General features: G+C 43.9%; 1 protein-coding gene across 1 annotated transcript in view; it reads left to right on the top strand.

Annotated features, from left to right (window-relative positions):
- The window catches only part of arfrp1 (ADP-ribosylation factor related protein 1), a 52,411-nt gene extending 42,137 nt beyond the window's left edge, over positions 1-10,274 (top strand). Inside the window, exons 9-11 of the mRNA XM_056273619.1 lie at positions 1,000-1,181; positions 9,044-9,235; positions 9,947-10,274. Of these exons, the coding sequence (XP_056129594.1) occupies positions 1,000-1,181; positions 9,044-9,235; positions 9,947-10,006 (434 nt within the window). The 3' untranslated portion in view covers positions 10,007-10,274. The remainder of the gene's footprint in view (positions 1-999; positions 1,182-9,043; positions 9,236-9,946) is intronic.
- Positions 10,275-13,849: the final 3,575 nt, after the last annotated feature.

Raw genomic sequence — 13,849 nt, 5'->3', positions numbered from 1 at the left:
CGTCTATGTAAGAGTTGTACACATGACAATGTTAGGGCCACCATGAATCAAAAAAAGTTAAAAACTGGAAAATAGGCGTCACACATCAAAAAGGCTGGAGTCACAACTCAGGCTGAATGAACTCTATGTACCCTGGTTAAGACATACAGGAGTCCTGCTCGAGAAAAAAATCAAAACAGGTATCCAGGTAGTGTGGAAGTCTATTCCGTTGCCTACCAACATGAGGATCAGCGGTTCAAATCCCCGTTGTTACCTCCGGTTTGGTCGGGCATTCCTGCAGACACAATTGGCCGTGTCTGCAGGTGGGAAGCCAGATGTGGGTATGTCCTGGTCGCTGCACTGGCGCCTCTTCTGGTCGGTTGGGGCGCCTGTTCGGGGGCTGGGGGGGATAGCATGATCCTCCCACGCGTTACATCCCCGTGATGAAACTCCTCACTGTCAGGTGAAAAGAAGCGGCTGGCAACTCCACATGATCGGAGGAGGCATGTGGTAGTCTGCAGCCCCTCCCCAGATTGGCAGAGGGGCTGGAGCAGCGACCGGGACGGCTCGGAAGAGTGGGTGAATTGGCCGGATACAATTGGGGGGGGGGGGGGGCAGAAATAGACATAGAAAATATGAAAGCATCGCAGACATTTTCGCTGTTTTCATAACAAAGCTTTTGATGTCACGTTTGTCATTTCATGATGGCTAATGCAGAGTAAAGTGCCTGAAGTTCAATAGTGTCTGGTTTGCATCCTTTCATATAGAACATTCATATGTTTGTATTATTGCAATGAAAACATTGGCATAAAATCTGCCATGTTGCTTGATATTCAATGACTTCGCCGGCATGCCTGATGTTTCTGATTTCCTTCGCACTTGAGTCAACAGTTTTTCCAGCAGGTTTCAAATTGTTCAGGTTGTCAATAACACGTATTGAAACAACACTTAAAACTAATTATGACAAGTTAGTAATTTCGTTTGTTGTCCTGCACATAACATTGACCCTGCCCTGGTCAGACATGGAGGTCAAGAGCTTGAACAAGCGTGCATCCGGCCAGTCGTTTGAGGTGATTCTTAAGGCCCCGGCTGACCAGTTCCCAAATAAGCTCCAGTCGCAGCATTTGGCTTCTCCCCCCAAGAGGCAGGTGTCCCTGGAGGAGGTACAGAAGAGGCTAGAGGCAGCTGAGGAGAGGAGGAAGGTAGGTTTTCTTCTTTTTTTTCCGGATAAGTGATATAGCTATAGGGCTGCACGGTGGCCCAGTGGTTAGCACTGTTGCATCACAGCAAGAAGGTTCTGGGTTCGAACCCCAGGCCATCCCAGGTCCTTTCTGTGTGGAGTTTGCATGTTCTCCCCTTGTCTGTGTGGGTTTTCTCCGGGTGCTCCGGTTTCCTCCCACCATCAAGACATGCATGCTAGGGTTAATACTCCTGTCTATGTTCCTGAGCAAGGCAATGGAAAGCAGAACTGGAGTTGGTCCCCAGGCGCTGCAGCTGCCCACTGCTCCTATACAATAGGATGGGTTAAATGCATAAAACAAATTTCACTGTGTGAATAAAATTTGTTGTAAAAAATACAATGTCAATTAAAGTGGCTTTTTTTCTCTTCCTTCTTTTAATGTACCAGTGGGCTGGTCGGGGAATAAGCAGGATGTTAGCCTAAACGTCATCGAGTGATTATGGAGTGGCCTGGTCAGATCTCACTTTCTCATATATGGGAGTCACAATGTGGCAGATGATTCGCTGTCCCAAACCCTTATCTATTTTTCAATTGGAAAAAAAACCAAGTCACTTCAAATAAGGTCTGTGATTGACACGGGGAAAAGTCATTGACCTTTTTGGGGTTTTTTTTCCTGTGTGAAATGCTTTCTTTCCATAGCTTCAAAATTCACAAGATTTGTGAGAGGTGAACAAAACCAGTGGGAGACCTAACCCTGTGTGAAACACAGATCTTATTTAGGAAAATATAATGGTGATTTTGGCATGTAAACTGTCCACCATGTTGCAGTCAGTACTACTGTCCTGCAAGGTGAAGACATGGCTGGGCCACTCCTATGGCTCCTGCTATTCTGTCTCCATCGTATGCTTCTGTCCATCACGTGCATCTTGTCATTTAAACTGTTTAGCCAAGGTAGCGGGTGATCCTTATTAACAGTCATGGCTGAATGGGCTGTTTTATTCCTCAATCAACTTCTTTCACATGACAAAGAAGAAAAAAAAAAGCTTTTGCCGGGTTGGCGTTTGCGCCTCATTTGCGCCAGTGCCTACGCTGGTATTTCTTTCTTTCTCTTTTTCTGCCCCCCCCCCTTTTCTCCCCAATTGTACTTAGCCAATACCAGCCCTCCGAGCCGTCCCGATCTCTGCTCCAGGGGCGTAACCACGGGTGGGCCTGGCCTGTCACAGGCCCAACCATTTCAAGCCCAGGCCCACCCAATCACGCTGGCTTACAAGCACGTAGGCCGGCCCCTTTTACGTACATAGAACTGCAAAATCTGAGCGCGCATACCATCACGCTCTGTATTTTTCACTGCTGCTAACTATCCAATAGCCAACAGTTAGCCATAACTTATGGAATGGTGAAACAAAGTTCAATCTTCCGCTTTTTTAAAAAGCCACGGATGGAGAGGAGGAAAGCACACCTGCTCCAGCACCGACTGAGCCGCCCAATGAGAGTGAGATACCGCCGGAGAGAACGACAGAGGAGGCTACAGCTTCTCCGTTGCAGGCAGCTTCTCCTCCCCCCTCTGACGACAGTGAGACGATTCCCTTGACCATGCCACCGCCAGATTTGTCCGCTGTGGATGAGCCACCCTCGCAGCCTAAATTAGTGTTCCCCGCAACCAACATTTCAGGAAAATTACGTTCTTTTTCCCATAAGTGGTATGAAGAATTTAAGTGGCTTGAATACAGCTCAGCAAGGAACGCTGTTTTCTGTAAAATGTGTAGGCCCGAGCCCCATATGGAAAACACGTTTTTTTCGAAGCGGGTTTGTAGATTGGAAGCACCTCCGCCAGGCATGCTCGAAACATCAGGCTAGCAAACCCCATTGTATTGCACTTGGTAAATTTGAGGGTTCGGAATGGACCGTTTTCATTCAGGCACTGCGTCGTAAAGTGGAGAGGGGTCAGTGTTACCCATCCCTCATTGAAGTGCTGGACAGCTGCAACTCTTGACGTTTTCCCAAACATTAACAGACTGTTAAGGGCAAAGATCACCATTCCCCTGACTTCATGTACTGTTGAAAGACTCTTCTCCACTACAGGCCATATCGAAACATGTCTAAGATCTTCCATGCTAACTGCACGCCTCAACAATCTATCCCTGTTGTCCTTTGAAAGGGAACTTACTGACTCTTTGGACTATAATGAAATAATCTCGATCTTCAACGCTCGCCCTCGGCGTCTACACATTGTGCTGTAAAACGTGTACTATAGGCCTATAGCTTACATGTTGTATCATGATCTTTTAGACCGAGTCGGGCTGTTTTCCTCAGTGATGTTTAAATGGTTGTGCAGAGCCTGGCGACAATGACTGGCGTGGTATTTGTTTAAGTGGGTTTTTATTAAAGTTTTAGTATGTTTCTTGGTCACGTATTAAAAACCTGTGTTATGTGTTTACTGCTGTAATGTGTTCGAATTTGCGTCTTGTTTGAAGGATTATTGCTGGAAAATTTTGGCCCACCCATTTTCACTCAGGCCCACCTACAAAAATATTCCTCGTTACGCCACTGCTCTGCTCCACCCCCTCTGCTGATCCAGGGAGGGCTGCAGACTACCAGATGTCTCCTACGATACATGTGGAGTCGCCAGCCGCTTCTTTTCACCTGGCAGTGAGGAGTTTCACCAGGGGGACGAGCGCATGGGAGGATCACGCTATTCCCCCAGTTCCCCCTCCCCCACGAACAGACACCCCGACTGACCAGAGGAGTCGCTAGTGCAGCGATCAGGACACATACCCGGCTTCCCGCCAAGCCGGAGGCAACACGGGGATTCGAACCAGTTGGTAGGCATCGGAATAGACCGCTACGCTACCCGGACGCCCTACGTTGGTATTTCTGCTTACTGTGATGTCATTTCGGGGAGTATCTTCAAATGCTTCATATCCCAAAAATATGTACAACCTAATCTAAAAGGTTATGTAAGACAATAAACCATAATAACTGCTAAAAGTATTGAAATTATTTCATAAAGTTAAAAAAAATCGAGCATGTTTTCAATCAATTTTTACTAAATAAACATACAAATCACATTGATCCAAAACGATTTCTGAACGTAGAAAATTCAACAAAATAGTTCTTAACGCTGCGTAAGTTATTTGAACTGTGTACATGTATTAGTTTTTGAAATATGCTAATTTTTACGAGCAGAGTACAAATGCGTTTTGATAGTTTTATTTGCAATAGAAATATTTCACCGCATCCAATCTGGTTATAGTCAGAGTTCAACCTCTTCCTGGTCTGTGTCTCCCATCCAATCCATTTTAATTACTCTGTCAATCTCTCTCCTTAAATAAGCGTTACTGAATAATTCAGATATGATTGCCTTATAAACTCAAAGACCCCAAAGTTAACTGCAACAACATGACAGGCTGACTGCAAGTGTTTTTTGATGGAGACCAATCTTAATAGAACTTAACTTTTGTCAAATATTTACCTATCAGAGGTCAAGGTGCAAAGTTGCAGTGGGTGAATAAATTTGGATGTCAATATCAAACAAATTTCCACAGGTTGGACCAAGTACACCAGAATGACCTAGAAACTATTGTGTGTTGTAACCAGTTCTCATGCAGCATTATATAATAATCGATAGTTACTGAGCTGGTTTGGTTACAAACGAGGTCACAACTGACATAAAACTGCTGCCATGTCAACTAAGTACATCACAGTGGCATAAGGTCTCATTTTGTGAGTACAGCATGTGCAGACACGATGTCATCTGTAAATTGTTCCATTGAAGAGTAGCCGTTAATGAAAAATAAGTTTCACATTGTTGGTATTTGGGTATGAAAACTGTTGAGGAAAATATTTATCCAGGGCTGTGTATGCTGCCTTTTGCCAGCTGTCCCTGGAGGGCCGGCGCTGCAGGCCTCCCAATGCCAGGAGTTATGCATCAGAAGCATTCTGACAATTCTGTCAACCATTATCTGCATCTACACATCAGCATATGTCATCTAGCTTTTTTTTTTGGTGTGGGGGGGATTTTTTTTCTCCCTTTTTCTCCCCAATTGTATCTGGCCAATTAGCCCACTCTTCCGAGCTGTCCTGGTCGCTGCTCCACCACCTCTGCCGGTCCGGGGAGAGCTGCAGGCTACCACATGCCTCCTCTGATACATGTGGAGTCGCCAGCTGCTTCCTTTCACCTTACAGTGAGGAGTTTTGCCAGGGGGACGCTGTGCATGGGAGGATCACACTATTCTCCCCAGTTCCCCCTCCCCCCCGGAACAGGCGCCCCAACTTACCAGAGGAAGCACTATTGCAGTGACCAGGACACAAACCCACATTCGGCTTCCCACCCGTAGACATGGCCAATTGTTTCTGTAGGGACGCCTGACCAAGCCAGAAGTAACACGGGGATTTGAACCGGCGATCCCCATGTTGGTAGGCAACGGAATAGACTGCCAAACCACCCGGACACCCCAGCATCTAGTTTTGCCTGTAGATACCCTCTTTGCTCTCAATTATGGTAGCAGTTGTTTGAGATGCCAACCATCTCCCATCCATATTGAATAAGTCATTGTGAGCTCTAAAGTTGCTGCCTCTGACAATTTTCCTCAAATATCCTTCAATAAAACTCACAGCGTTTTCAACAAGATGGTGGCTTAAGTGTAACATGGGGAGGCCCTGAGATCACTGTCAGGCATCAGATTACGTTGGAACTATTTCTCTCAGCAGGTGGCAGGTTAAACTATACACCAACTCAGTAAAGTTTAGTGCTTTCATCATGTAGCCTACTGTTCTGCAACTCTTAGTGTCCCCGATTTGTATACGTCATTATCTTGCCAATTTGCGAGGCTAAAGTCTTGGCATGTCTTGTCCCGCTAATCACCAAGTAAGAAAATAATGATCACACAACGCTTGTTTTTAAAACTGGACTGTGACCTTTGTCATCACTTCTCCAAAAGATAATAATTATTCATTATACCATAAAGGATAAAATGAATAATACCATAAATGAATAAAAATAATTCATTGTACCGTAAAGGGTTCACCAACTAGTGCCAACATGGCACTCACTGGACAGCATAAACCACAGCCAAATAGTCTACATACTAATGTCGAAAAGGTTTCAATCAAGCATTATAAAAAATAAAACAAGATCATTTCCTGGAGCTGATATAGGAAGCAACCACGATTTGGTGATGATGACCATCAATATAAAGCTGAAAAAGCAGAAAAGAGAAAAGAATGGTAGAATAAAATATGACCTTGAAAAAGTAAAAGATGAAAATGTTAGAGATGAATTCCAAGCCAGAATTGGAGGACATTTTGCTACTCTCCGGAACTTAGACAATATTGAAGAAGTGACCGAAATGTTCTCGAAAGAAATTAACAAAGCTGCAATAGAAATACTAGGTAAAAAGAAGTCAAAGAAACATCAATGGATTCAAGATAGAACATTGAAGTGATGCAACAGAAGACAAGAAGCCAAAGCTCTGAAGTACAGCTCTGAAGAATGCAAGAAGGAATACAGAAAATGTAACAAAGTGAAAGCTGCGATGAAGAAAGATAAGGAGGAATGGATTGAAAAAGAATGCTGAAGTATTGATAACCTGAGGCACAACAACACTAAATGGCTTTTCAAACAGTGAAAAATTAACTACGGAACAAAACGTCAAGACATATGCTATTAATGACGCAAATGGAGAACTGATCTCAGACAAAAAAGCGATTGCGAAGAGGTGGGCAGAATACTGCAGTGATCCTTACAATTGTGACCGCAATGAAAATCAGGTAGTATACAACCAACTGATAGTTGATGAGAACAAAGGCACAGAAGACAAAGATCACATCTTAAGATGCGAAGTTGAAGAAGCCATCAAACATCTGAAAAATGACAAAGCACCAGGAGCAGATAATATACCAGCGGAACTAATCAAAGATGGCAGCAACGAAGTTATAGACATCTTACTTACTTAGCATCTGCAACAAAACTTATAGCCTGAAGAAATGGCCTACGCAGTGGGCTACTTCAGTACTGATTCCACTTCCAAAGAAAGGAAACTTGAAATTATGCAGCAACCACAGAACTATTAGTTTAATCACCCATGGGAGCAAGGTAATGCTCAGGATCATTCTCAGGAGAAACACACCACAAGTTGAGCAGACTCTTGCTGAAGAACAAGTTGGTTTCAGGTCTAGAAGAAGCACAACCAAGCAAATGTTCAAGCTGAGGGTTCTTTGTGAGAAATTTATAGAACATCAACGAGAAGCCCATCACAACTTTATTGATTTTAAGAAAGCCTTCGACAGAGGGTGGCAACAAGCTCTATTGAAAATCATGAGAAAACATAACATTGTGGTGACACACAATTGAGGGTAGATTCACCAGGGGCTGCTGCTCCTTTAACGCAGATGTTCGGAGTGCTGACGTTGGCACTGCTTGGAGTTTCCGGGGTGGAGCCATGTTTGCAGCAGCCTAGCGGTTAGCTGGTTGCCACGAGAGATTGTGCTGTATCGGTGTCGTTTTGTGTTGCGAGTAAACGGAATTGACTCGACTCGATCTCTCCGTCTCCTCATTCCTGCACTCCCACAACGTCAACAAACATCTTGTCCAAGTTATCGAAGCTCTTTATAAAGATTCGAAAAGAACAGTGCTAGTGGACAGCACACTCAGCGACTGGTTCGCTACAACAGTAGGAGTGAGACAAGGTTGTTTACTGTCACCGTGCCTTTTCAATGTATTCCTTGAAGAGATCGTCACCAACGCTATGGAGGGTTTTGAACCAACTCTCACAATCGGCGGAAGAAAAATCACCAACCTTTGCTTTGCGGATGACATAGATCTAATCACCAGCAACAGGGACGAATTAGTTGAAATAACCAGAAGACTGGACAAGGCAACTAAGGACATGGGTATATCGATCAGTACTAAAAAAAAAGCAAAATCATGACAACAAAAGATCACCTGAGGAGGGAGACTGGTGAGATTGAAGAGCAGAACACGGAAATCATTGTTGGCAGCGAAAAACTTGAGGAAGTCACGTCTTTCAAATATCTCGGATCTGTGACTAACAAAGACGGAAGATCGGAAAAAGAAATTAGGAGCAGAGTCGTCATCGCAACAAGTGCAATGACCAAGCTCAACACGATCTGGAAAGATAAAAACCTTGGAATGAAGTCAAAAATGCAACTGCTCCACACCATCATAATAGTAACTCTTCTATACAGTGCAGAATCCTGGACCCTAACAAAAGCCATGGAGAAAAAAATACAAGCCTTTGAATTTAGAGCATATAGAAGATTACTGCAAATCCCATACACAGCTCACGTCACCAACACTGAAGTGCTGAACAGAGTTAAGGAAGTTACTGGTCACCATGATAGTTTACGAACAATGGTAAAAAAAAAAAGGAACAAAAAAAGGAAATTAAACTGGTTTGGGCATGTTTGCTGAACAGAAAGGACACCTGCAAAGGACATCCTGCAAGGCCTGGTAGAAGGGACTAGGAAGAGAGGTAGACCGAGAAAAACTTGAGTAAACAAACCCGGAGAATGACTACAGATGAGCATAGTGGACGCGGGGCGAGCTGTGATGGATAGGAACGGTGGAAGAGACTGGTTGAGGCATCAGCTGTGTTCCTATGACCTCCATAGGTTACGGAACTGATGATGATGATGATGATGATGATGATGATGATGATGATGATGAACTTACTCTAAAACCAAGCCCTAACCCTAAAATAGACCCTTTTCCACATGGGAACCCATAAAATGTCCCCACACGGTAGGTAGTTTCAGGTTTTTTTTTTTTTTTTTTAGAAAAACCTGACACACACACACACACACACACACACACACACACACACTTTTGTTAACCACACCAAATCTCTGCCCTTTGTGCTGTAGTCTCAGGAGGCAGTTGTGCTGAAACAACTAGCGGAGAAGAGGGAGCATGAGCGGGAGGTGATCCACAAGGTCCAAGAGGAAAACAACAATTTCAGCAAGAGGGCCATGGAGCAGCTCAGCCAAAAGATGGAGGTCAACAAGGAGAACCGAGAGGCCCATTTCAACTCCCTCAAGGAGCGGCTCCGTGAGAAGGCAAGTTTATAACATTTTGATGGTGCACTGTGTTCACAAAACTGGTATTGTTTACCTTAATAATATCCTAATGCATGGAGTTGCATAGTGGTTGTTGTTTTGTTCATCTTATTTCTGGTGATACATTTGGCTTTTCTTCTGCTCGGCAGTGTAAACTAAGAGAAGGAACAGTTGTTTGGCTCTGGTATAGATAATTTAGATGTCTATAAAAAAGAATTTAATCAACATTTAATTTTATGAGTGATCTGAAAACTGCAGATTGTCGGGGAAATACACAAACAAAGGTAAATTTGACTGAATAAATAAATAAATAATGTAAACCTTACTATGAACAAGACACTAGTCCATCTATGCCATCCATTTATGAGTGGAAATCTATGTATTATCTTGGATTACTGAGTTATTTTGAAAATTGAAGACACTTTTAAGGTGAAAAAACTCCAAAGCTTGATTTGCATACAACCTTAAACTGAAATTATAGAGTACAGTTGGTGAAAATGGAGTTTATGGAAAAAGTATGGTATCTGTGAAAAACAGGCTACTCTGTAGGCAGGGCTGTCAATTCCATTATCAACACAGCTTGAATGATAGGATTTCCGAAAATGCCTAATATAAACCTATTTGGGTTTCATTTTCACATTTCTTCAGAAGCGTCTCCTTCCCCAGTTTTGGTTTCTTTTTGTCTAAAAGAGTTTGTCTGCTTTGCAACAGGAATACCATGCAGCAGAGGTGCGCAGGAGCAAGGAACTTCAAGCCAAATTTTCTGGCTGAAGACATTTTCATACTTTTTATAAGTCATTGTTGCCTGATAGACTTGGGCTGGGAGCTCTTTTCAGCGCTTGTTCTGAACACCTTCCATATGTCAAAGTTGTCCTGTTGAATCAGCATACACACCAACATAGTCTTCAAATCGACCCAATGCACAAACCAGTACTCAACAATCAGTTTTAATTTGTGAAAACCACCAACATTTGAATATGTAGTCACCGACATATTCATCTATCAGAGATGCACCTGATTGAAATAAAGTTCAATTCTGAGCCAAACATGAGAGCCTCTGTTCTTTTATTTGTTCAGTCTTGTGGGTGAAAACTCTTAGCTTGTAGTAAAGGTATCATGATGTGGTGTGATAGCCCAAAATATTAGTGAGCCAATATCAAATAATGCTCATCAACGGAACACTGTAACTCATTTTGCATGGCTGAATGAAATTGTTGGTCTTGTTTTACAAACCTTTGAAGAATGCATAACCACTTCCTGGCATTGTATCATATGCCTGAATTACTTTTGGAGTAAAACCTGAGATATATTTAGCCAAAACACAACATGAATGGCCAGATGCTAGGTTGAACGTTTCATGGTCTAACATTTGCCATGCTTGTTTTCAGATCAGCCAGTCCACCTCCACTTTGAATGACAAATAATAATGGAAAGTCATGAGACGGTGGAAGGAGAGGGGCTATACAGAAGGGAAAAAAAGGGGTTGTGTGATAAAAAATACCACAGCCAATTATATATGCTGATTTAGACTAATGTGGTCCTTCATTATAATCCAAGGCAAAATATCATAATCGACCACATATGCATATCAAGTTGTATTGGTAGTAGCCCTACTCTTTAGGCCAACAGTTGCCTGATGCTGATATGCAGAGAACACAATATAAAAGCATCAAAGAAAGAAAGTTGAATCAGTTCATCTGGACACAATGTCTCTCAATAAACATTGTGTCCAGATGAACTGATTCAACTTTCTTTATTTGATTTTCTTACCTAGATTAGTGAGCATGCATAAAGACAATATAAAAACATGTTTTCATTTCAGCTGAAATGAGCTGATCAGTACTCTATGATGTACATCACTACTGAATTCATTTTGAATTGATGTGCCTGAGTCTCCTACTGTACTAATTAAAGTGATTTTTTAACATTTGAGACTGTATTTAGATCTCGCACCTGTATGCAGTCAAGAGTAAAGACTGTGCTGTCTAAATTTTTTGTGAGGGCATGCATGTGCTCACCAAAACTCTCTGTACCCTCAACAACCATAAGCGCTGGTTCTCAGCTAAACTCAGGCAGCTTCGTCAGGCCAAAGAGGAAGCCTACAGGAGTGGAGATAGGATCCGGTATAACAAAGCCAGAAATACACCCACAAGGGAGATGAGTGGCAAAAAGGTGCTACCCTTAAAAGCTGCAAAACAGGTTTCCTGCCATCGACCCATCATCAGTCTGGAGTGGTTTGAAAAACATTACCAGCTACAGGAGACCACCCCCCCCCACACACACACACACACTGCAGGGAACCATCAACTGGCTGATGACCTAAATCGGTTTTACTGCAGATTTGAAAAGCAAACTTTCACACACCTCACCCTCTCCAGCCTCAATACACAACCAACTATACTCCCTGCCAGCCACTCCCCCCTCCTCACCAAACCCCCACCTGCACTCAGGATCTGTGTTGAGGACATGCGCCAGCTCTTCCAGAGACAGAGGACCAGGAAGGCACCGGGCCCGGATGGCATGTCACCTTCCTGTCTGAAAATCTGTGCTGACCAGCTGGCCCCCATTTTCACACTGATCTTCAGCAGATCACTGGAGCTGTGTGAAGTCCCCTCCTGCTTCAAGAGTTCCACTATCATCCCAATCCCCAAGAAACCCTGTATCACAGGATTAAATTACTACAGGCCCATTGCCCTAATGTCTGTGATCATGAAATCCTTCAAGAGACTGGTGTTGGCCCACCTGAAGTAAATCACAGGCCCCCTGCTTGACACCTTGCAGTTTACCTATCAAGCAAACAGGTCAGTGGAGGATGCAGTCAACATGGGATTGCACTACCTCTTCCAACTCCTTAACTCCCCAGGGACATACTATGCAAGGGCCCTGTCTGTGGACTTCAGCTCAGCATTCAACACCATCATCCCAGATATCCTCCACTCCAAACTCACCCGACTCACTGCACCAGCCCCCATCTGCCAGTGGATTAAAACCTTACCGATAAACAGGATGCAGCTGGTGAATCTGGGGAAAATCACATCCCGCACCCGGACAATCAGCACTGGTGCCCCCCAGGGATGGGTGCTCTCCCCTCTACTCTTCTCCTTCTACACAAATGACTGCACCTCAGGTGACCCAGCTGTTACATTCCTGAAGTTTGTGGATGACACAACCATCATTGGCCTTAACCGGGATTGATACGAGTCTGCACATAGACGGGAGGTTGATCAGCTGGCCCTCTGGAGCGGCCATAACAACCTTGAGCTGAACATGCTCAAAACAGTGGCGATGACAGTGGACTTCAGAAGGAGTCCCCAACATTGCCCCCCCCCCACCATACTCAGCAGCAACATGGTGTCTTCAGTGAAAACCTACAGATTTCTGGGTTCCACAGTCTCCGAGAACCTAAGGTGGGCATCTAACATGGACACTATCATCAAAAAGGCCCAGCAAAGGATGTACTTTCTCTGCCAGCTCAAGAAGTTCAACCTGCCTCAGGAACTGCTGATTCAATTCTACATTGGAATAATCCAGTCTGTCTTCTGCACATCCATCACTGTCTGGTTTGGATCAGCCACCAAACAGGACAGGGACAAACTACAATGGACAGTTAAATCAGCAGAGAAAATCATTGGTGGCAACCTGTCCTCCATTCAGGACTTCTGCGCCTCCAGACCCAAGAAACGGGCAGGCAACATCACTGCAGACCCATCACACCCTGATCATAACCTGTTCCAACGCCTCCCCTCTAGTAGGCGCTACAGAGCACGGTACACTAAAACAACCAGATATAAAAACAGTTTCTTTCCGTGGACTGTCATTCAAATGAATGCTTAACACTGTCAAATAAATCTAACCATTTTTTATATGCTGTATTGTACATTGTATGTATGCTGGTACGCTCTGTCATGTCCATCTACCTCAGGTATGTATGTAAGTAAACTGCTAACATCTATTTCAGCATCCATCCATCCCTGATCCGAACCGCTTATCCTGCTCTCAGGGTCACGGGGATGCTGGAGCCTATCCCAGCAGTCATTGGGTGGCAGGCGGGGAGACGCCCTGGACAGGCCGCTGCACCATTGCCCTATATCACCTCTTATTTCACCTGTATAAGTCAATCCTTGTGTACATATCTGAAGATTGTTGTGTTGTAGTGTTGTTATTCTATGTTAAGTACACTGAGAGAGCCACAAAACCGAAGTCAAATTCCATGTAGTTTAAACCTACATGGCCAAAAACATGATTCTGATTCTGATTAGCCCTACTAGATAAATAGATACTACCAGACAACAAAAAAAAAAAGCTAGGAAGTGACATCTTGCGAGCCAGCTCTCTCTCTGTTACCCTGCGGATGCAGGAGGGTTTGGGGATCACTGACGTTGTTGATATGTGTGTACATTATAGCTTGTTACGGTAGCCTCACACTGACATGATGTTTGTGTGCAGGTGTTTCCTTCCTTCAATAGCACGGCGCAGTTCGGTTCGGTTATTTGAATAAATGCAAACCGACCGACAGAGGTACGTGTGTTGTTTCCACCCAAGCAATTGTGACGTCGAATTACAGAAACGAAACTTAGAAACGGGTGTCGTCTTCACCTTATTCTTACGGGCATG

Source organism: Lampris incognitus, chromosome 2 (genome assembly GCF_029633865.1).
Source record: "Lampris incognitus isolate fLamInc1 chromosome 2, fLamInc1.hap2, whole genome shotgun sequence".
Taxonomy (NCBI): domain Eukaryota; kingdom Metazoa; phylum Chordata; class Actinopteri; order Lampriformes; family Lampridae; genus Lampris; species Lampris incognitus.
The sequence above is the reverse complement of the archived record's forward strand: the minus strand, read 5'-3'. Positions and strand labels throughout refer to the sequence as shown.